This window comes from Colletotrichum navitas, assembly GCF_030913465.1.
Source record: "Colletotrichum navitas strain CBS 125086 chromosome Unknown LY79scaffold_67, whole genome shotgun sequence".
Classification (NCBI taxonomy): domain Eukaryota; kingdom Fungi; phylum Ascomycota; class Sordariomycetes; order Glomerellales; family Glomerellaceae; genus Colletotrichum; species Colletotrichum navitas.
The window spans coordinates 174,080-192,715 of record NW_026850613.1 but is presented as its reverse complement, the minus strand read 5'-3'; the positions used below and the strand labels follow the sequence as shown (position 1 = coordinate 192,715).

The 18,636-nt window shown below is 56.7% G+C and overlaps 7 protein-coding genes across 7 annotated transcripts; 3 read left to right on the top strand and 4 right to left on the bottom strand.

Moving 5' to 3' along the window:
* Positions 1-117: 117 nt before the first annotated feature.
* Positions 118-1,153, bottom strand: LY79DRAFT_592919 (uncharacterized protein; the record flags this gene model as incomplete). The annotated part of the gene is given in 5 exon segments (XM_060561487.1): positions 118-149; positions 629-746; positions 762-826; positions 857-996; positions 1,041-1,153. 5 exon segments carry the CDS (start codon positions 1,151-1,153, stop codon positions 118-120), a joined length of 468 nt encoding a protein of 155 aa, XP_060410536.1.
* A 364-nt stretch (positions 1,154-1,517) lies between these two features.
* On the top strand, positions 1,518-3,813 carry LY79DRAFT_638738 (general substrate transporter). The gene is made up of 3 exons (XM_060562302.1): positions 1,518-1,981; positions 2,123-3,292; positions 3,348-3,813. Exons 1-3 carry the CDS (start codon positions 1,806-1,808, stop codon positions 3,601-3,603), a joined length of 1,602 nt encoding a protein of 533 aa, XP_060410535.1. The 5' UTR covers positions 1,518-1,805; the 3' UTR covers positions 3,604-3,813.
* On the bottom strand, positions 3,814-5,238 carry LY79DRAFT_564406 (glycoside hydrolase superfamily). The gene is made up of 4 exons (XM_060558653.1): positions 4,820-5,238; positions 4,496-4,730; positions 4,216-4,418; positions 3,814-4,083 (listed from the first exon to the last, which is right to left on the bottom strand). The coding sequence occupies exons 1-4, from the start codon at positions 5,054-5,056 to the stop codon at positions 3,973-3,975; spliced, it is 786 nt and encodes a 261-aa protein (XP_060410534.1). The 5' UTR covers positions 5,057-5,238; the 3' UTR covers positions 3,814-3,972.
* Positions 5,239-6,774: 1,536 nt separating this feature from the next.
* LY79DRAFT_522745 (uncharacterized protein) lies at positions 6,775-10,993 on the bottom strand (the record flags this gene model as incomplete). The annotated part of the gene is made up of 3 exons (XM_060555475.1): positions 6,775-7,127; positions 7,183-8,877; positions 9,310-10,993. The coding sequence occupies 3 exons, from the start codon at positions 10,991-10,993 to the stop codon at positions 6,775-6,777; spliced, it is 3,732 nt and encodes a 1,243-aa protein (XP_060410533.1).
* A 3,005-nt stretch (positions 10,994-13,998) lies between these two features.
* Positions 13,999-15,530, top strand: LY79DRAFT_522742 (uncharacterized protein; the record flags this gene model as incomplete). The annotated part of the gene is made up of 2 exons (XM_060555474.1): positions 13,999-15,012; positions 15,114-15,530. The coding sequence occupies 2 exons, from the start codon at positions 13,999-14,001 to the stop codon at positions 15,528-15,530; spliced, it is 1,431 nt and encodes a 476-aa protein (XP_060410532.1).
* Positions 15,531-16,052: 522 nt separating this feature from the next.
* Positions 16,053-17,125, bottom strand: LY79DRAFT_344727 (uncharacterized protein). The gene is made up of 2 exons (XM_060552601.1): positions 16,722-17,125; positions 16,053-16,671 (listed from the first exon to the last, which is right to left on the bottom strand). The coding sequence occupies exons 1-2, from the start codon at positions 16,973-16,975 to the stop codon at positions 16,377-16,379; spliced, it is 549 nt and encodes a 182-aa protein (XP_060410531.1). The 5' UTR covers positions 16,976-17,125; the 3' UTR covers positions 16,053-16,376.
* Positions 17,126-17,710: 585 nt separating this feature from the next.
* Positions 17,711-18,059, top strand: LY79DRAFT_564395 (uncharacterized protein). The gene has a single exon (XM_060558652.1). It carries the CDS (start codon positions 17,724-17,726, stop codon positions 17,964-17,966), a length of 243 nt encoding a protein of 80 aa, XP_060410530.1. The 5' UTR covers positions 17,711-17,723; the 3' UTR covers positions 17,967-18,059.
* The last annotated feature ends 577 nt before the right edge of the window (positions 18,060-18,636 follow it).

Here is an 18,636-nt window from a genome sequence, read left to right as displayed (position 1 = left end):
AGTGGGGGCGGGCTCAGGGGTCGGGACGTTGGCAGAGCTGATAACCTGGATTTCAAACCCTGACGTCAATCGGAGGCTTCGGGATCTCCACCATCCCATGCATGTGCAATCGTAAGTTTAGTACCAGTATGCTACACCACGTGACCTACCTATTAGGTGGTATCATACACACAGATGGCACGACAACCATGACTAAGCTTAAGGGTCCGACTTGGATGGCCACTTGTGCACCGTCGCCTGTCATGTTTTCCCCATGTTCGTACATCGTATGTGCATGGCTACATACCTAAAGTACGAATAAGGTAGTCGGGCAATGTACGGATACAGTAATGTACGTAGATGCAAAAGAATCCGAACAGGGGCCAGAGCAAGGAGTGAAGACGGATGCAGCGAAGTGTTCAGATTATTGTGGTCCCCCGGCCGTCCTTCTCGGCCTCTCTCACGTTCCATGGCCCAATACTTACTTCACCCACCCGGGAGCCTCAACCTAAGTCCGGCCCCTCTTAGTGGCCGAGCATTGGACCGAAAAAAAAAAGGAAAAGAAAAAATCGTGATGGGTGTTCAACGTCAGTCAACGCCCCCCCCCCCCCCCCCCCCCCCCGGTCCGGAGGCACTCGGTGCAATGTACCTTGGACGGATGGAATCACCCTGCGGCCCGGAAAAAACAGCGATGGCCAGGCCCGTCGTGAGGTCCTCCACCCGCCGCCCATCGTCGTCGCCGACGTCCACAAGAAGGTTTCCTGTCCCTGAGAGGCACACACACGCACACATCGATCGACACGACCCAAACACAAGTCACCGCCATCCCGCAATGGCGGAACTCTTCCTATCCCACGCCCACGCCCACGCCCATGACCTATGGATCTGGGCCAGAACCAGCCCATCACCCACAATCTCTCCCCATCCGCAGGCGTCCCGCACAGCAGCAAGCTTCGCCCGCACTTTGTCCTGCGTCTCCCACGGGCCCCCGACTTTGTCCGTTTGATGATGTGTGGGCTGGGGTCGGTCGGGTCGGTCTTTGTGCGCGCGGGCGGTTCGACGGCGGGGCTTCTTCCCATTTTTCTGCTTGGCCAGAAACGTGTGAATGATCACGAGGACATGGGGAAAGAAAAAAAAGAAAAAAAAAAAGGGTAACCAGTTTTTTTCCATCCATCTGACTGCCAACTGTGGGAACATTACACTCGTTCACGCGGAGGCGAACGGGGATATACGGGGAAAGAAAAGGAGAGACGGGGTGAGGAACCCGTCGCGTCTTTCCACTTTCAACCCACAATGGAAGTCGCCTAGAACTTGGTTGGCCTGCTTGCTTCTTGCTTGCTTCCTTCTCTACGGATACTTGCTCGCTTTCCGACTGGGGAAAGAGCGTCCCATCCGTTGCGTTGCCTGACCTGACCGATCTTGTCGTTTCCACCCGCGTGATCTACCACGCGCCTGCCCATCGTGCCTTCTGCGTCTTCAATACATAAAGAAAACTTCGTCTCCTTCCGTTTGCCCTCCTGCTCCTTCCTCCATCCCATCCCACATTATCCCACATTAATCAGGGTTTTAAACTCGACCACCCACCCCATCCCTCCATCCCTCCTTCCATCCCTCCTTCCATCCTCCTTCCTTACCTTCGACTTCCATCTCTCTCCTCCCCCCCTTCCCCCTCCTCCACCAAGGAAGAACAACAACTTACCAACTCCCAACGAAGCACATTTATCCATCTGCCGATCACCCTATCTATCCTCCTCGGGATTGTTACCCACCCCCAAAAAACAACAAAAGATAACCCCCCGCCACCGTATCGTCAACAGCTGCCCAACATGCAGTTCCCCAAGCCCGGAAGCAAGGGCGTCGAGCATCAGGACCGCCCTGATCCCGACGCCCACTCGGATTCCGCCTCCACCGTCGACCCCGTCACCGAGCAGAAGGTCACCTTCGCCGCCTGCTTCCTCGGTCTCGTTGCCAGTATCGGTGGTTTCATGTTCGGATATGTCAGGTATGTCTCACACGCACCTTTGCCGCTTGCTCGTCCCTTCCCGCTGTGTGCTTCCGACCCGACACCCGCGCGTCTGTCTCGCTCGCTCGCGCTTCGCCTCAAATTCGACGTCCGTTTTTGCTAACCTTCCGTCGCCTCTAGTGGTCAGATCTCCGGTTTCTTCCTCATGGAGGACTTTATGCAGCGCTTCGGTGAACCCCAGGACGGCACCTACGTCTTCAGCGCCGCTCGCCAGGGTACCATCGTCGGTCTTCTCTGCATCGGCTGCCTCGTTGGCGCTCTTACCTCTGGTAAGCTTGCCGACACTCTCGGCCGTCGTCTGACCATTTCGCTCTTCGCCTTCTTCTCTTGCATCGGTATCGTCATCGAGATTTCCTCCACCGACAAGTGGTACCAGTTCGCCATCGGCCGCCTCGTTAATGGTGTCGGTATCGGTGCCCTCTCCGTCGTCGTCCCCATGTACCAGTCCGAGTCTACCCCGGCCATCGTTCGCGGTGTCATTGTCTCGACCTACCAGCTCTTCATCACTCTCGGCATCTGGCTCGCCGAGGTTGTCAACTTTGCCACCCACAACAAGGTCGGCTCTGCTTCCTGGCGCATCCCCAACGGCCTCGGCTTCGCCTGGGCCCTTATTCTCGGTGGTGGAATCCTCTTCTTGCCCGAGTCCCCTCGCTTCGCCTTCCGCCAAGGTCGCGAGGACGAGGCCCGCCGCAATATCGCCAAGCTTGCCGGCGTCGAGCCAAACTCCAGATCCGTCAACGCTCAGATCGACGACATTCGCGCCAAGGTTGCCGAGGAGAGCGCTGGCGCCGACACCAGCATCTGGGAGATCTTCACCGGCCCCCGCATGCTTTACCGCACCCTTCTCGGAGTTGTTCTCCAGGCCGGCCAGCAGCTGACCGGCGCCAACTTCTTCTTCTACTTCGGCACCACCGTCTTCTCCGCCACTGGCCTCAGCGACAGCTACGTCACCCAGCTCATTCTCGGCTCCGTCAACGTTGCCTGCACCTTCGGTGGCTTGGTCGTCGTCAAGAAGTCTGGACGCCGCGTCGCCCTCATCGTCGGTGCCCTGTGGATGATGATGTGCTTCTTCGTCTACGCCTTTGTCGGCCACTTCGCCCTCGACCAGTCCAACCCCCAGAACTCCCCCGCTGCCGGAGCCGTCCTCGTCACCTTCTCCTGCTTGTTCATCGCCGGCTTCGCCACAACTTGGGGTCCCCTCGTCTGGGCGGTCGTCGCCGAGCTGTACCCTGCCCGCTACCGCGCTCCCGCCATGGCTCTCGCCACCGCCTCCAACTGGCTCTGGAACTTGTATGTTGCATCACTCCTTCCTCTTGCTACCGTATTTTCCACTAACACGTTCCAGCCTCATGTCCTTCTTCACTCGTTACATCACCGATGCCATCGACTACCTCTACGGCCTCGTCTTCGCCGGATGCTGTGCTGCCCTCGCCGTCATCGTCTTCTTCTTCGTCATCGAGTCCAAGGACCGCACCCTCGAGGAGATCGACACCATGTACGTCCAGCACGTCAACCCCATCACCTCGGCCAAGTGGCGCGGCGAGTCCCGCAAGGCCCACGAGTCGGGCAGCGAGGCCGAGAAGGCTGAAACCGCCGTCTAAACACCTCGCCCATCTGGATACAGCTTCTTCGAACCCTGTCGCATCATTCAGCAGACGTGACATTCAGCATGCGTACACGGCATGCACCAATGGCCCCTTGGGCCAGTACTTGTATCATACAACCTTCATTGCGGTGGCGTTGGGCGGCATTCTGTATTCTTAAGAAAAGAATTGTTCATGAGGAATGAGAATTATTTAATTGATTAACAAATTAATTTGTACTGAGCGACTGCTTTTGATCCGAAACGTGAAGTTGGCTGCGAACCTGTGTGCTGATTGCATGCACTTTGCATATAGTGTTGTGGTATGTCTCTTCTACCTTGCGCCTGAACAGCACCGTGGCGCGGCATCGAGGAACCGAGAGCACTTTCACCGTTGATGCAATCCCTTCTTCAGCATCGAAACAATGGCTTTGTACGCCGGCTTCTGCTTGTAGTTCTCGTCGAACAAGAGCGGCTGGTTTTCGCTCTGCCAAGAATCCTGTCATGAAGCACGGGTCAGAGAGGGTTGGTCTTTTTTTTCTTTTTTTTTCTTCTTTTTCTTTGTCCTAGTCCACCACGATGAAGGCGACAAATGACTGAAGAATCCATAGAAGGGCGGGCATCTTCTCACCTTGTCGCTGACGCCCCAGACCGTGATGCCTATGCACTTGGGAACGTTGAGGCACGCGGCCACGACGGTGGCGTAGTCGTCGGGCGGGGCGGTGACGATGTCGAGCTCGGTGATGGCGACCTCGGAGACGCTGCTGGACGCGAGCGTCTCCAGCGCGCCCTCGATGTCCCCGGCCATGCCTGGCACCAGGTGCGTCTGGGAACCTGTACATCCCAAATACCATTCGTTAGCCAGTTCGTCTGTCTTGAATTGGGAGCCCTTCCCTCGCCCCCCCACTTACCTATGCCGTCGATGGGAATGCCCTCCTCGATCCACTGGTTCACCTTGTTGACCACGGCCGTCACCTTATCCCACCACGCCACGTCGAGGTTGTACTCGTTGATGTAGAGCTTCGCGTCAGGGTCTGCGGCCCTCGCAGCGCGGAAGGCGATGCCGATGTATTCCTCTCCCAGCACGTCCGAGAAGACGGTGCTCCGGAGGGTGCCGTCGTCGTTGAAGGGCTCGTTGACGACGTCCTATTTTGGGGGGGGGGACCATGGTGTCAGCCGGGAAATATGGGATAGGGTGTCCAAAGCTCGCTACCGACGGGGGCGGGAAAACGAACCCAGGATCGGACTTTGCCCTGGAAATGTCCCACCACGGTCTTGATGTACGTCTCGATGACCGCCGTGAGGGTCTCCGCGTCCGTGATCTCGGCCACCCAGTCGGGCACCGTGCGCCACCACAGGAGCGTGTGGCCGCGGACCACCTTGTTGCCGTAGGCCTCGGCCCAGTTGACGAGGTAGTCGGCGTTGTCAAAGTTGAAGACGTCGGGGGCGGCCTCGGTCTCGTTCCACTTCATCGAGTACTCGGGCGTCACCTGGCCAAAGTTCCTCGCGACGATCTCGGCCGTGCGGCCCTGCTGGAGGATGCCGTTGTCGGTCGCGGCGCCGAAGTAGAGCTTGCCGTACCTCTTGAAGAGACAGTCGACGCTGCTCGGTGGGCACTGTCTGGGCGTGTAGTAGTGGGAGGAGGAGGAGGCGGAGGAGGAGAAGGGGTCTTCGGCCGGGAGGGCGAGGACGGCCAGCGGCGCCAGCACGGCGGGGAGTGAGAACTTCATTGTGAGGGGGCTAGAGCGAGCATGCCGAGGCGAGAGGAAGGAAGGGGAGGGAACGGGATGCGGAAGGGACGCCGGGATGCGTTTTTATGTACAGATGTGCATTCGTCTCGCGGACTGGCGACTGTTGTCCGCGATTACCTTTCGCATCGAGACCAAAAAGCTAGAGGCCTCGAAGGGGAGGCGGAGGGGGACGCCATTCAGCTCCCCCACCTCACCTCATCTCTTGGCGAATGCTGGCGGGCTTACCATAAACACGGCTTCATCTCTCCAAATACCCAGAGGAAGCGAGAGGAGGAAAGGCGCCGGCTTTGCGCTGCCGGTGACGGCGAACACAGCTGTTTCGGTTCGTCGGATTGGGGCTAGACGTGAAAGTGAGACGTGGGCTCCCCCAACCCATTTGCCGCGGGCATGCAGCAATCTTCGACTGCGGCGATTCGAGCCCGCCGATCAGTCGCTCCAGCCGAGTCCATGTACGAGAGCTAGCATTCTTTCGTCGAGCCCTGTCTCAGGAATCGTAAACCTGTTCAGACACAAGCCGCTGCCGCCGTCACAAGGGATGGCGTTCCAGGGAGCCCACGCGGTCCGAGTGGTGGAAATCCCGGATCGGACATTCCTTGCTTATGGTGCCACAGATTTTTTTCCTTCATCCGAGGCCAACAATGCAGTGGTTATCCAGCCCCTCGGCGTTGCCGTCATCGCTGCGCGGAACTCGTGTTCGCGGTGAGGGAGTGGCGGCCGGATCTTCTGCCCCGCACACCGGCCGGCCTGCCGGCCCGGAGTGACTTCATCACTCCCCTCACCCCCTTGTTCGGAGCTTCACGGACTAAAAAAAACCAGCAGCATGGTCCAGATAGGAATGGGATAAGTCCCGTGAGTTCTCTTGCTAACCCAAGGGTTTTATCATCCGTGCGCGAGTAAATATAGGTGCCTAGGAGAGCATTGATTCAAATTCAGATGAGGTGTTTATTTGAAGGATATCGATTCTTTCACCTGTGGCTCATTGGCCACCTTTTTCAAGCCGCAGCTGACCATGACTTTTTTGAGAAACGACACATATCCTCCACCACCGTGATGGACCTTATCAACTAATTCCTCGCAATGCACCCCCTCAGAATGGGGACTGGGCTGGCTGGCGTCTCCTGGAGCTTCGCAGCGGCGTGCGAGAAGAACATCCCCATCATCCGCATCACCATCGACATCCGCCGCGACTAGCTCTATCATGACAAATATCCGTTTTTCATTTGATGTTCACGGTGGAACCAATGAAAATACCCTCGGAAGAACGTGGTGTCGGGAACTGAAGGCACGATTCAGCCATGCATTGAGTGAGGCCACAATGTCACTCAAGGCCAGCTCCGACCTGGATCATATCATTACATCATTGGTATCAAGAATCATGAACCCCACCCCCCATCTCTCCGTCTATCCTTTCAACTTGTATCTCGCCTTGCTTCCGTCCATCACTTCTCCGAGTCCTTCCTGTTTCTGCGGAAAAGTTTTCCGAAGAACTTCTTCCTGCTGCCCTCGGTGGTAGGCTTCTCGTTGACGCCGCTCTTGTCGGTTCTCTCCCTGGCCGACGCAGGAGCGGGTGCGGCGTTCTCTAAGAGGAAGGTTTTCAGGCCGATCGCCTCGTCGCTGCCGTTGTCCTCACTGGGGTCCGTCAATCTCCGCTGCCTGAGCTCGGTCATGGAGGCTACCTTGCCTAATAGACGGCATGGAGAGGGCGTGAGGGTGGACGGGGTAGCAGGCGCGCCTCTCTGGGGACTCGCGGTCGACTCTGGGGGGCAAGCCTGGCCTGGGACTGTGAGAGCATCTAGAAGTGTGGGTTGTCAGCTTTCTTGATCGTCGTCTGCGGAACTAGTACTCACTCTGGCGCGGAGACATGGTTGCCATGGAGGCTGCAGGGCGAACCGTGCGCTTCGGAATTGAGAAGTCGGAAACGGTGACGTCTCCGTCGGTCCAGATGACTCTTGGCGGCGGGTAGGGGTCATAGAAGTCGGTCGTGGACACAGTGGCGGGGGGCGCCGGTGCTTGGATGACGGCTGGAGCAGGGGTGGTGATTGACGTGTGAGGGGCGGCGTAAGCGCGGGAGGAAGACGGTCCAGAGACGTATTCAGGCTCAACGGACTTGCGACGGGGAGCATCCGACTGGGCTTTCTTCTTCTGGGGAACAGGGGGCAGCGGTTTGTTGGGCGGCGGGTAGATGGGCGGCGACCACGGGACCGGCTTGGGCAAACGCAGCGGTCGGGTCGGACGACGCGTGGGCGTACCGATATCGTCTTTCTTTTCGGCAGCCTTCAATTGCGCGGCGAGGGCGGCGGTTCGGGGCGACAGTACCCCTTCCAACTCGCGATCGACTTCAGCGCTGACATCCGTGATGAGGGTCGAAGCTGAACGGACGACAGTGTCTGTGCTGGCGCCCGAGCTGGTGCGATCGCCGGTAGGCGTTGTACTTGCCGGACTCGGAGACTTCATCTCGCTGATTTTCAGCGGCTTCGGGTAGCAGTGAGAGACCGGGATGTAGGGAAGATCGTTGACGGGTCTGCGTCTGCGGACCCGAAGAGACGGAAGATTTGTGTTGAGAGACTCGATTGCTTTGGTGACGGCGTCGTTCTGCGGCGATTCTGGTCGCTTGGGCAGACGATGTTGGCGAGAGAGGCTGGTAGAATTGACAGAAGGCGAAGTGTTCGAGAGAAAAATGCCCCGGGATGGTGACGGGCTCTCGACAGCCGAATCTTTGGCTGGCTGTCGAGAGATGTTGCTCTTTTGATACAGAGGATTTGAAGGCACCCTGGGTAAAGGCCTCATGAGGCGAGAGCTACGCACATGTTTCCTGGTGGTGAAGCGGCCAGACCGTGAGGTGGGAGCAGAGACTAAGGGTTCGGAACCACGAGAGGCGGATGTGGAAATGGAGGTGCATGACTGGGAGCCATTGCTTGTATGTGAGTCGATAGAGCGGCGATTGTGTTGGTCCACAATAGAGCCATTGATTGGAGTCGACGCCGTACTGACGATACTGGAAGGCGCTTGAGATTGGTGGCCATCGTCATTGACGTGAAGTTGCTCACTTGAAGCGTAAGTGCGAGCAGAGAGTGTGCTGGGAATGTATGCAAGCGGTGGAAGAGCGGGCGAAGGGCGCAAGGTTTCTGCCTTTGAAAGAGGGACATCAGAAGAAAGGCTCTTCTGTTGAGGCGGGGCCAGGCCCTCTTGTCCATCCTCATCGGCAGCACACGCCTGCAACATGAAGCCAAAGGGCGTATGGCAATGCCCAGCCGCGGGATGGTGGACAACGGTGATGACACTGTCTTGTGAGTAAACTGAGGAGGTGTCTGTGAAGTCAGCTACATCATGAGCAATGTTTTCGGAGGTCGCCTTTTCGGTCAGCTGTTGGGTTTTAGCATCGTCCAATGTATTGTAAGTGCCCGACATCCGTGTAACATGAGGAGGTGCAAAGGTTTGGGTCTGTGCTGACGCAGGAGAGCTGGTGAGGGGAGAGACTGGCGCCGGAGGCAATTCATTGCAATCACTGTTGCAGGGAGAGATATTGTTCTCGTCTCTTTCGACTGTGAAGTTGGGTGCGTTGGGTCCAATGACGGTGCGGCAAGAAAGCGCAGAGTCAGGCCGGGGCATATGAAGTTCTGCCGGATACTGTGAGTGCCTCACATCTGTGTTTTCTTCAGAGGGCCCCCAAAAGGTTTGATGGGCATCCCGCTTGGTCGCAAGAATAGGCATTGCACTGACATTTCGTCGCAACAACGCAGCTGAAGAACAGCGTTGTGATGCAGTATTCTTAGGACTGTCGGCTGGGTGGTTGTTGCCTCGAGACAGTTGTTCAGGCACACGAGGATTAGCAAGGGTAGCAGTGACAGTGCTTGCAGGAGGTGTTGCACTAGCAGCCCTTTCAGAAGCCGTGAGACGACTCTGTTTCGGAAGTGATTCGTCATGGAAAGAATATGGCGGATCGGATTGATAAGGAAGGGGCTTTGTGCACTTACTCTCACTGCCTATGTGAACAGCGACAAAGAGGCCGTTGTTCTGGCTGGGGATAGAAGCCGCTGGGTCATTGAGCAGCGTCTTGGTTGACTGCAATAGGCCATGGGCCTCGGTTGCTGCAGGTTGATCAAGGGTGAAGCTGCCAATTGACAAGCCGCGCCTATGGGTTGGGGTTGTAGGAGAATGTGAGTTGCGAAGGAAGCAAGGTGGCAGAAGGGGAGACGACGGAGTGAGTTTCAAGGGAAGAGGCGCGAGCAAGCAAGTCTTTGAGTCACTTCCATCGGCGGCTAATGCCGATTTTAAAAAGTCGGACTTCTTCCAGTCCTTGCCATTGTCTGGCAAAAAGCTTCTCTGGATATCTTTGGGAATGTGTGGAAGCAAGAGGAACTCTTTGTATTCCGCTGTCCAGGTCCAGACCAAAGCCGGCTTGGACATGGCGCACTTTACCCCCTCCTTGTCCGCCCTTGCCTTGGCGATGAGGTACTGGCGAGCATATTCCATGGGAGACAAGCGTGGTGAAGCCAGCCGAAATTTTGGAGGCGCTTCGTTTCTACCCGAGTAGACGGAGGGATGCTGGGGCTGGAGTAGATAGACGGGGAGGTTCGACGAGATGGACGAGGAGACCAAGTTCGAAGGGCTGCGCAAAGGCACACCGTAGGGTGAGCCTCTCTCGCCGTGGGCTACTCCCCCACGTTGGATCATGACCTGGCTGAAATCTGAGCCGACACGTCTCATCTCCTCGGGGGCCACAGGGTCGGATATCTGGGACTTGTCAATGCCCGTGCTTCGCTTGGCTCGCAGCTTGGTCGCGCTGGGGACGGATCGGAGAGGCGTCTTGGGACGAAGAGAGCTGCTGGATCTCGTGGGACGAAGAAGAGCTCCGGGGGCATATTCTGTCGGTGTCGCAGGGGGCAACCCGAACTGGTCAAGCAACTCCTTGAGTGTAGGGAGCTCGGGCACTTCCTTCTCGACATCGGAGGCAGCAACATAGTTGGCGAAGGACTTGACCTTGTGGAGAATGTTGGATGGTGTTCGCGGCCGCTCAGCTGGTGTGTGAGGCTTTACAGGCGTCTTTGCCTCCTTGGCGATGCCGAAAGCCTTGTTCTTCTCCGCCTCTTGTTCATCTTCCGAGTCGCTGTCCCACGTATAGGTTGGGGCTCCGTTATCAATTTTGGCGGGCAGGATGAGGCCATAGAGAGCTAGTTGATGTTTCTCCCAACCCTTTTCCAGCTCAATATGCTGGACCAGAGGGTGCTCGTGGAACTTGGTCCTTGACAGATCGTCTGAGCAGTCCAAGACAGGCGGCTCGTCAAAGTCGCATGTCAGTATGCGACCGTCAGACTTTGCTCCAGAGATCTCGCGACCAGGGCATCCCGCAAGCAGAGGGGTTGGAAGAGGCGGCGGGGGCGCGCTTTCGACTGTAGCCGTTGGAGGAGGAGTCTCATCAGTCGGTCGAGGGACGTCGATGAGCGTCGGTCGAGGATGGGATCGTCGGAGAAAGCCCGAGAAGGGTGTAGACCGACTTGATTCGTTTGGGTCTTTGCTTGAAGTCCGGAGCCGAGAACGAACGGTGGAGGGTACCCGATGAACTGGGTTCGGAGTCTGCGGAGGTGTGTTATCAGAGTGCGTTTGGCGGGACACAGGTCGAGAACCATTTGTATTGCTGGTCTTTGGCCTGAAAGCCATCTTGAAGTCTTTTTTTTTTTTTTTTTGGAAGCTTCCAATAGCAAAAGATGAAAGGTAGCGGGAGCAGTGAGTAGACTGAAATGCGATGGTGAGGCGGAGCAGATATTTGAAGTGAAGCAACAATCCAAGGCAAGATGGGACCAAGCACTTTTTCCAAGAACAGCGGATGAAACGAAGGCTGGAGTATTGTAAGCATATGCGAGAACTGGTGAAGTTAGTATGAAAAATCAAACCTGCGAGTGTCGTATAATACCTCAAGGCTCAAGAAAACGAGTCGATGAATACTCGAGTTTGCTGGGAGTAAGGATGATTGAGAAAGGAAGTCTAAGAGGCCGAGTCGCCAAAGTAACGTCAAGAAGGAAAGTCCTTTGACGCGAAGGTGACTTGAAGAGAAAAAAACCAACTGACTACGCGGTGGGAAGGCGCGTTGGGTTGAGCAGCTGGGAAGGAACGACGTTGAGGTTGTTACACGTGACGTGGCTCTTGGTGATGCTCGGTACGGTGAGCTGAGCGTGCAAGAAGGCGCAGACCCGGAGATTGGGAGTACTAAACAAGAAAGAACTAGGAAAGCAAAGCAATTGAGAGGAAGCAGAGCAGCTACTTGACACGCCTGGAAGGGGGTTCTATACCTATACAGACGTATCGACACTGGGGGGTCGCGAGTTCTTGCGCTGGTATCCGGATCAGCATATATTGACCAAACTCTTTTCAGCCATGTTTGACGACGACACACAGTGTGATGTGCTCCAACACTATTCATACGAGACAGAAGGCAAATGGAGCCTAGAACCTGCCGTCCTCATCCCAGCGTCGTGCCAGTGGCGTTCATAGTGAGAGTGGCAAGGAGGTTTTATTATATCGAGAGGCTCGAATAGGGGAAGAGAAACACAAGGTATGTTTAGGAAGCTCTCGATATTGTCGTTGACAGAAGAGAATGACGGTAATAGCTGGCCATGTCCCAAAGACCTTTACGATTGATATGAATGGTAGAAATAGGGGCTCATATGTGACTCAAGATGCGCCTTGGCCCAAAGACAAGAACACATAAGGAGCCATTCAATAAGAGAATTTAGAGCTTGAGAAGCCGAGGGCCGGTGCCATCGTGCAGTTAGTTGAGCATGCCATAGCTGTCAGTGGAGAAACAGCATTGATGTTGCTTGCAGGTCCATCACAGAGCCCAACCAACTAACGAATGGCAGTTGGCCTGTGTGTTTGTCGGACGGCTGTGAGGCCCAAGACACATCGTAGGGAGGCAAGAAAGGGTTGACTAGCATCATCCCAGGTAGCATGACTTCCCAGATAACCGTTACAGAACCGAGTCCTTGTGGGTGGGGGGTTGAAGCCATCGCGGGCTTATCATCGCAAGTCCTTATCGGCGTTGGTCGGTCGTCGGGGGCGTGACACAGACCCGTAGCAACCTGAAGCTGGAACTTGGCGTGTGGGGTGTCCCAACGTACCTGCTGTACTGTACGTCCAACGCGCAAGTCATTGGCCAATGGACGCGACACCAGCCACATGGAGGCTAGGGGCTTACGCCACAAGCCAGCTGAGCTGCGCTGATTAGACCGACAGACAGGGGCACTGCCAAGGAATTCTAAACACATTTGTTGGCAGGTACTAATTATGTAGGTGCTCCGTTCCTTCCTTTGGTGCTGTCGTGGGTGGCCTCTGCTCCTGCCTCCAGAGTCGGACACCGACGACGTTTGGTTCACTGTCTTGCGTGCGTTCCTTCCCGACTTGACTCGATTCGATTCCTATTTTGGGCTGTGGCGCGTTCCTACCTAAACAATCAAAAAGTCTCGCACTCGGCCCGCACCCGCACGCAGTCTTGTCTTGCTTGCCCCCTTCTCTTCTCTCCTTCTCGTTCCCCATCCAAAGAAAGCCAAAATACCCTTTTAATCTTAGCAACCGCGTTTCCCAGCTCTCGCTTCGCTTCGCCTCGCGTCTGCCATCCCTCCCCATCGTCCTTCGAACACACACGAGCCCGCAGCAGGCCCTGCAGATGCTCGTTGCCCATCAACCATGGCATTGCTGACCAAGGGTGGTCGGTTCATGCTGCCGCGACCCTCCCCAACGTCGACCCGGTGGATCGGAACGCGTGGCTGCCGCGGTTCTTGGCCGCTGCTGTCAGCAACGGCAAACACGGCATCGACACCGTCAGCGCGGCCATCGTCGCTGGCCTGGACGCCCGCCCTTCACTTCTCCACAAATCCGTCAAGGCGGTCCGGTATGTTCGGTTGCGCATGTCTTTCCTTCTCAATCGGTCCCAAATATCCTCGCCCCCGTCCGATTGGTGCACTGTTTCCCCTCGCCTTGCCTAGTCCCTGTCCGGCTGCATGAACGAGACCCGACATGTGCGGCACCGCGAGGCTAGGCGTGAGATTCTCGCGCTTTGCAGATGCTGCCGACAGGGCTCTGTGGTGCGGATGACCCGGAACTGCAGGCCAACGTGCAGCTTGTCAGCTTACGCACAGCCGTGTCTCGAGGGTTGGAGTACCTGAAGCTGTGATTGATGCTGCTGAGCTGCATCGACGACGACGAGCATGCTGTTGAAGTGCCCCGGAACAAGGCCTTCATGTTGACCCCTCGGCAAGAATCGGCATATTGCGAGAGCCGCGCATAAGCCACGCTCTCCTCTCGGCATGCTAGGCCACCCGCCACCTGGCAGGGCGAAGCCATTGCAAGTCTTGGAATGAACTTTGGCTGAACTGGGACCCATCGCGGACCCAAGCATGATGATGGGCGCCCTCGGCCCTCGTGTCCAGCTCAGCTCATTCCACTCTTACGGGACGTTTCTTCACCAGACGACATAATCGCGAGGGCCTCGGCTCCCTCCATGCATTCAAAACATCTCATCTGCCTCCAACTCTGTTCCTCGCATCATCATATTCAAACATCGGGAACACGAACGTGGCTGACCCCCTCCTGCAGACCAAGGACAGTCTAGCTCCAAACCGGAGCCTGCTCCGAAATTCCAAGATGCCGGCGACAGCCTCCCCAAGAAGATGCTCGAGTCCGCTGCGACCTCGTTCGCCTCGATAGTCGTCCTCGCCGCCGGCTTCGCCATAGCAGGCTACGCCTACCACAAGACGTACAAGCGCATCGTTTTGAAGAAGATGACGCGCGCCTTCACCCCCGGTGACCCCGTCCTCGAGCTCGCCGCCATTGGCAAGGAGGTGCCACAGACCTCCGCCGAGGCTGACGACCGTTGGGTGCAGCGGCCGGAGCAGTCGCGCATCGACAGGATCGTCGACGGTTCCGAGGTCGGCCATTACTTTTTGATCATGGGCGAGAAGGGCACGGGCAAGAGCAGCATGCTGATCGAGGCTATGCGCAAGATTGACGGCGACGGCGTCGCCATGTTCGAGGCCCACGCAGACCTGGAGATTGTGCGCATCCGTCTCGGCAAGGCCCTCGACTTCGAGTTCCACGAGGACTACATCGGCGGCTACTTTAGCGAGCGCGGGCCCCGCGACACCACGGCCCTACTCGACATCGAACGCGCCCTCAACAAGCTCGAGAAGGTGGCCGTTGTCAACCGCGCCACGCGCAAGAAGCCGCTGGTCGTCATCATCAACCAGATGCACCTGATCCGCGACGACGACGACGGCAAGGATCTCATCGAGCTTCTCCAGCAGCGCGCCGAGCAGTGGGCGGCCTCGAACCTCGTGACCATGGTCTTCAACACGGACGACTACTGGGTGTACGAGCGGTTCAAGCAGCTAGCCACGAGGATGGAGGTCATGCCGGTACACGACCTGCCCAAGCGTCAGGCCATCGCGGCGCTCGCCAAGTACCGCGTCAAGTACTTCAATGAGAAGCTGAGCCAGACGAAGCTGGAGGAGGTGTATGACCTTGTCGGCGGCAGGCTGTCGTTCCTGAACCGCGTCGCCAAGAGTCGCGATATGATTGCTACGTGCAAGGCCATCTGCCAGGTCGAGAAGACGTGGTTCCTCAACCAGTGCTGGATCCTCGGGTCCGAGATGGACGACGACGTGATGGACCAGCAGAAGTGGGCGGTATGTGTCACCCCTGAACCCAACCAGATGCCTCTTCCGCAAGCGCTCCTCTAGTAGGCGTTGCAATCGTGGGAGCGAGAATGCCAACTAACAACCGTCAGGCTGCCGCCATGGTCCTCGCGCAGGCGCTCGTGGACAGCGAAGAGGACATGGAGCTCTGGGACGAAGTCAAGGGCCACGTGCTGCCCTCGTTCCCGATGCACAAGGCGCAGGAGATCATGACGCGCGCCGACTTCATCCGCGACATGGACCGGCTCAACCTCTTCACCATTTCCGCCGACGCCGAGGTGCGCGCCTCGTCGGTGCCCATGCACCGCGCCTTTCAGGAGATTTGTGCCGAGAAGGGCTTCAGGGAGCACCTGGAGAAGACGATCCAGCGTATCAGCGACATCGAGTCGCTCGGCCGCACGCGTGAGTTGGTGGCCAAGGATCTCGTCCTGGGCGGCAAGTACGAGATCCTCCGCGAGGGCAGGAATGGGGTTACGGTCAAGCTTGTCGGGGATGAGGGCGATGACTAGGGGGAGGTACACTACTACTACTACTACGACGCCCCCACCCGGTCGCATGCATAAGGGAACAATGACGGCACCCTCGCATCTCGCTTCTTGCATAGTCCTTGACCCAACGCCGATTTGGGCTCGGGGCTTTGTCGGTGGGAGAAAAGCCGAGGCGGAGGCTGGGATGGGAATCCTCCCTCCGCGATGAGATAAGGGACATGCAAGATCAGATTCGTAGTGGGGGATCACCCCTCCCGTTTCCCTTTCGATGATTCATTTGGTTTCATTCAGCTTGGCCACTGCTGCTAGGGATCGGGTGGGGGTCGACCCCATGAAGATCGGGCATAGCCACTACGTGGATATATCTACCTATTGGCTGCTGACCTGGAGCTGCTCACATGGCACGAGGCAGGATTGAAGCTTGGAGAAGGAGGCATTAGATGAAGATGGGATGACGTGTGCTTGACAGATACGTGTCGACCGCTGGATTGGCGAGACCTCTGGCATGGCTGTACGATTGTAAGGATTGCGCTGCTCTTTTTGGTGAGGAGGACAAACGGCGTGGCTGAGAAGGCCGGAGAAAGTGATTACGAGTTCAGATACTCCGTATCGCCTCACTCGCTATCTCTCAAAATTGTAAAGATAGAAAACCGGGTGGAGAGAGGAGAGAGAGGAGAAATGGGGGGGGGGGGGGCGCTGCCAGCTTCAGGTGATGTTACCCTCCATCCTTGATGTACGATCGATCAATAATTTCCAGCAAATCAAAGCTTATATCCGTACACCTGGTGAGGTTTCCTTTATTGCGTCTTTTATTTGTTGCGTCGCCGCCGCCCACATCCTTCACCGCTGGCATCCATCCGTCTGTCTCTATTCGTGCCGCCGCCCCAGTCTGCTCCCGCAGAAGCCGACTTTCCCGAACCCGCCGGGAAGCGCCGACTCCTCCCCTCTCCGGCCGATTTCCTCGGTAGATCCCCCGTCAAGGCCATTTTCCTTCTTTTTTCCTTCTTTTTTTCTGCTTCGGTGGCATCTTTGGCAGGGGCCGACCCTGCAACGACATGAAAAGCTAATGCGCCCCGCATTTCTCTCTCTCTCTCTCTCTCTCTCTGTCTTGCCCACTCCTCTCACTTCATATCCCGTCGTCATCGTCGCCGTCTCCCAGCATCTACACGTGTAATCAGTGGAAGCGAAAAATAAAAGAGCACAAACATTTACCTGCCGCTCACACCGCTGCGGGAGCCCAAGGGCCAAGGGGGACCAAAAAACGCATTGCACAAACACCATATCCCCCCCGGTTCACCCGTGCACGGATGATGGCGACAGTCTGCGAGGCAGGGATACATCGCGTCCGTTTCCCATGCGACCGACACACAGGCAAGAACGCGCACGTCGCCAGATAGTCTATAGACGATCAAAGATTTGGGCGGCAACTCGCCAAGACCGTTCCCTCGGGTTTGAACTTCCTGCATACGTGCACATGTGCTACGCCGAGGCAAACGAAGGTAGGCCAGGCATACAAGTAAATATACTACACACCAAGGGGCCGTCCAGCTGGTTCAGTCAACTACATAGTACTATATAAGTAGAGAGAGAATGCCTGTTCATGGGGGCAGCCCCTTCGCATTAGTATGGCCGAAATGGCGACAGGGGACGGGGGGGGGCCGTCATGTCTTTCGGCCAAAATGGTTCTGAAGGAGGGGTCCGCTGCCATACAACGGGGTGGGGGGGGGGCTGCCTCCCTCCTTTTACAGTCCAAGTTTGGACTCCTCGCTAAATAGTAGACGATCGGTTTGTCCCCATCTCCCTGCAGAATCTCCCCAGTGGCCCAAACCCACAGTTGATCCCCCCCTCATCCCCGAAGCGAAGCCCATCGGCAAAGAAGTACCAGACGTACCAGATGTACCAGATGTACCAGATGTACTGCCATGTATCCCTCCCGCTTCTCTCTCTCTCTCTCTCTCTCTTCTCCTCAAGAGAGACCGCCTTGTATCCGTACCTCAGTAAAAGAAAAAAAAAAAAAAAAAAAAAAAGGAAAGACGGGAGAGAACGCGGGCGACCAATACGGTCCTCTCATGGCGGCCTAAGACAGATAGATAGGGATCTTCGCTGCATCTGTCGTTGCTTTCGTCCAACCGTACAGTACCCGGGGATGTGACAGTTCGTTATGACCAACCAAAGTCGTACGGGGGGGGGGGGGGGGGGGGAGTAAATCCGTTCATGACGGCGGGTTTGGTCAGCGAGAGAGATACTCCCCCCTCCCCTTCACAGCGAAAGAGTAAGAATTTCCGAGGGCAAGCTTACCCAAGTCAAGTCAACTACGAATCTGACGACGTTGCCCGTCTGCAGCGATATTCCCAAACAGTCGTGGTAGCCCCCCCTCCTCTCCCTCGGACGAACGTGTGCTTCGTGCAGCGGACGGGTTTCGACGGACCAACGGGCTCACTCACCCAACGCCCCTGAAAGGTTATCCGTACGCTCGACTGCGAGAGGCGATCAAAATTTAAAGCAAGGTATATATCGCAGCGTGAGAAGAGAGGCGCAACCAGCGCGGCGTGTATTGTGTTGCGACCATTCTCCTCCAAACAAAATAATTGTCCGCCGGAAATGGCAAGACTTTCTAAGATACATCCCATGTTTTCTCCCGTGACCATGCTCCCCTCCCCCCCCTTCCCCCTCCCTCTCCCCGAGATCTTTTCGCTAGGAAAGTAGATCAGATCATGCCCAGGTTTGCTAGTAATCAAATCGGACGCTGCCCGAAGCCTCCCAATCCCGAGACGTCCCGTTCCCTGTCTGCCCCAATTACCCGAAAAAGCGTGAAGGAGCCACGCGCAAAAAGCCAACCCGCCCGAGTAAAGTAAGAAACGCCGCGAATGTGAGTACCGAGTTGCATAGAGAAAAAGAAAAAAGAAAAAGAAACAAGGAAGCAGAAGAAGAAAAAAAGGGGGGGGGGGATGAAAAAAGAAAAGTAACAAGTTCACATGCATGTTCCTCTCAACCGCAAGCTGTGACCATCCATGCTGTTGTGAACAACCACACCCGGCCCGGACCCCGAGGGCCTTCATCCGAGATGTCCTCTCCCCCCCGGGCACATGTCGTTGCCTCCGTTACGAATCCCGTCCGAGAACTCCAA

Excerpts from the sequence above, each read along its gene's own strand:
- LY79DRAFT_564395 (XM_060558652.1), top strand. The coding sequence starts at position 17,724 with ATGACGGCGGGTTTGGTCAGCGAGAGAGATACTCCCCCCTCCCCTTCA.
- LY79DRAFT_344727 (XM_060552601.1), bottom strand. The coding sequence starts at position 16,975 with ATGCAGGAAGTTCAAACCCGAGGGAACGGTCTTGGCGAGTTGCCGCCC. Across the intron at positions 16,672-16,721 it reads CGCAGCGGTGTGAGCGGCAG|ATGCTGGGAGACGGCGACGA; the intron begins GTAAATGTTTGT and ends TTACACGTGTAG.
- LY79DRAFT_638738 (XM_060562302.1), top strand. The coding sequence starts at position 1,806 with ATGCAGTTCCCCAAGCCCGGAAGCAAGGGCGTCGAGCATCAGGACCGC. Across the intron at positions 1,982-2,122 it reads TTCATGTTCGGATATGTCAG|TGGTCAGATCTCCGGTTTCT; the intron begins GTATGTCTCACA and ends CGTCGCCTCTAG. Across the intron at positions 3,293-3,347 it reads TCCAACTGGCTCTGGAACTT|CCTCATGTCCTTCTTCACTC; the intron begins GTATGTTGCATC and ends AACACGTTCCAG.
- LY79DRAFT_564406 (XM_060558653.1), bottom strand. The coding sequence starts at position 5,056 with ATGAAGTGGAACGAGACCGAGGCCGCCCCCGACGTCTTCAACTTTGAC. Across the intron at positions 4,419-4,495 it reads CATTCCCATCGACGGCATAG|GTTCCCAGACGCACCTGGTG; the intron begins GTAAGTGGGGGG and ends TGGGATGTACAG. Across the intron at positions 4,084-4,215 it reads TCTGGGGCGTCAGCGACAAG|GATTCTTGGCAGAGCGAAAA; the intron begins GTGAGAAGATGC and ends GCTTCATGACAG.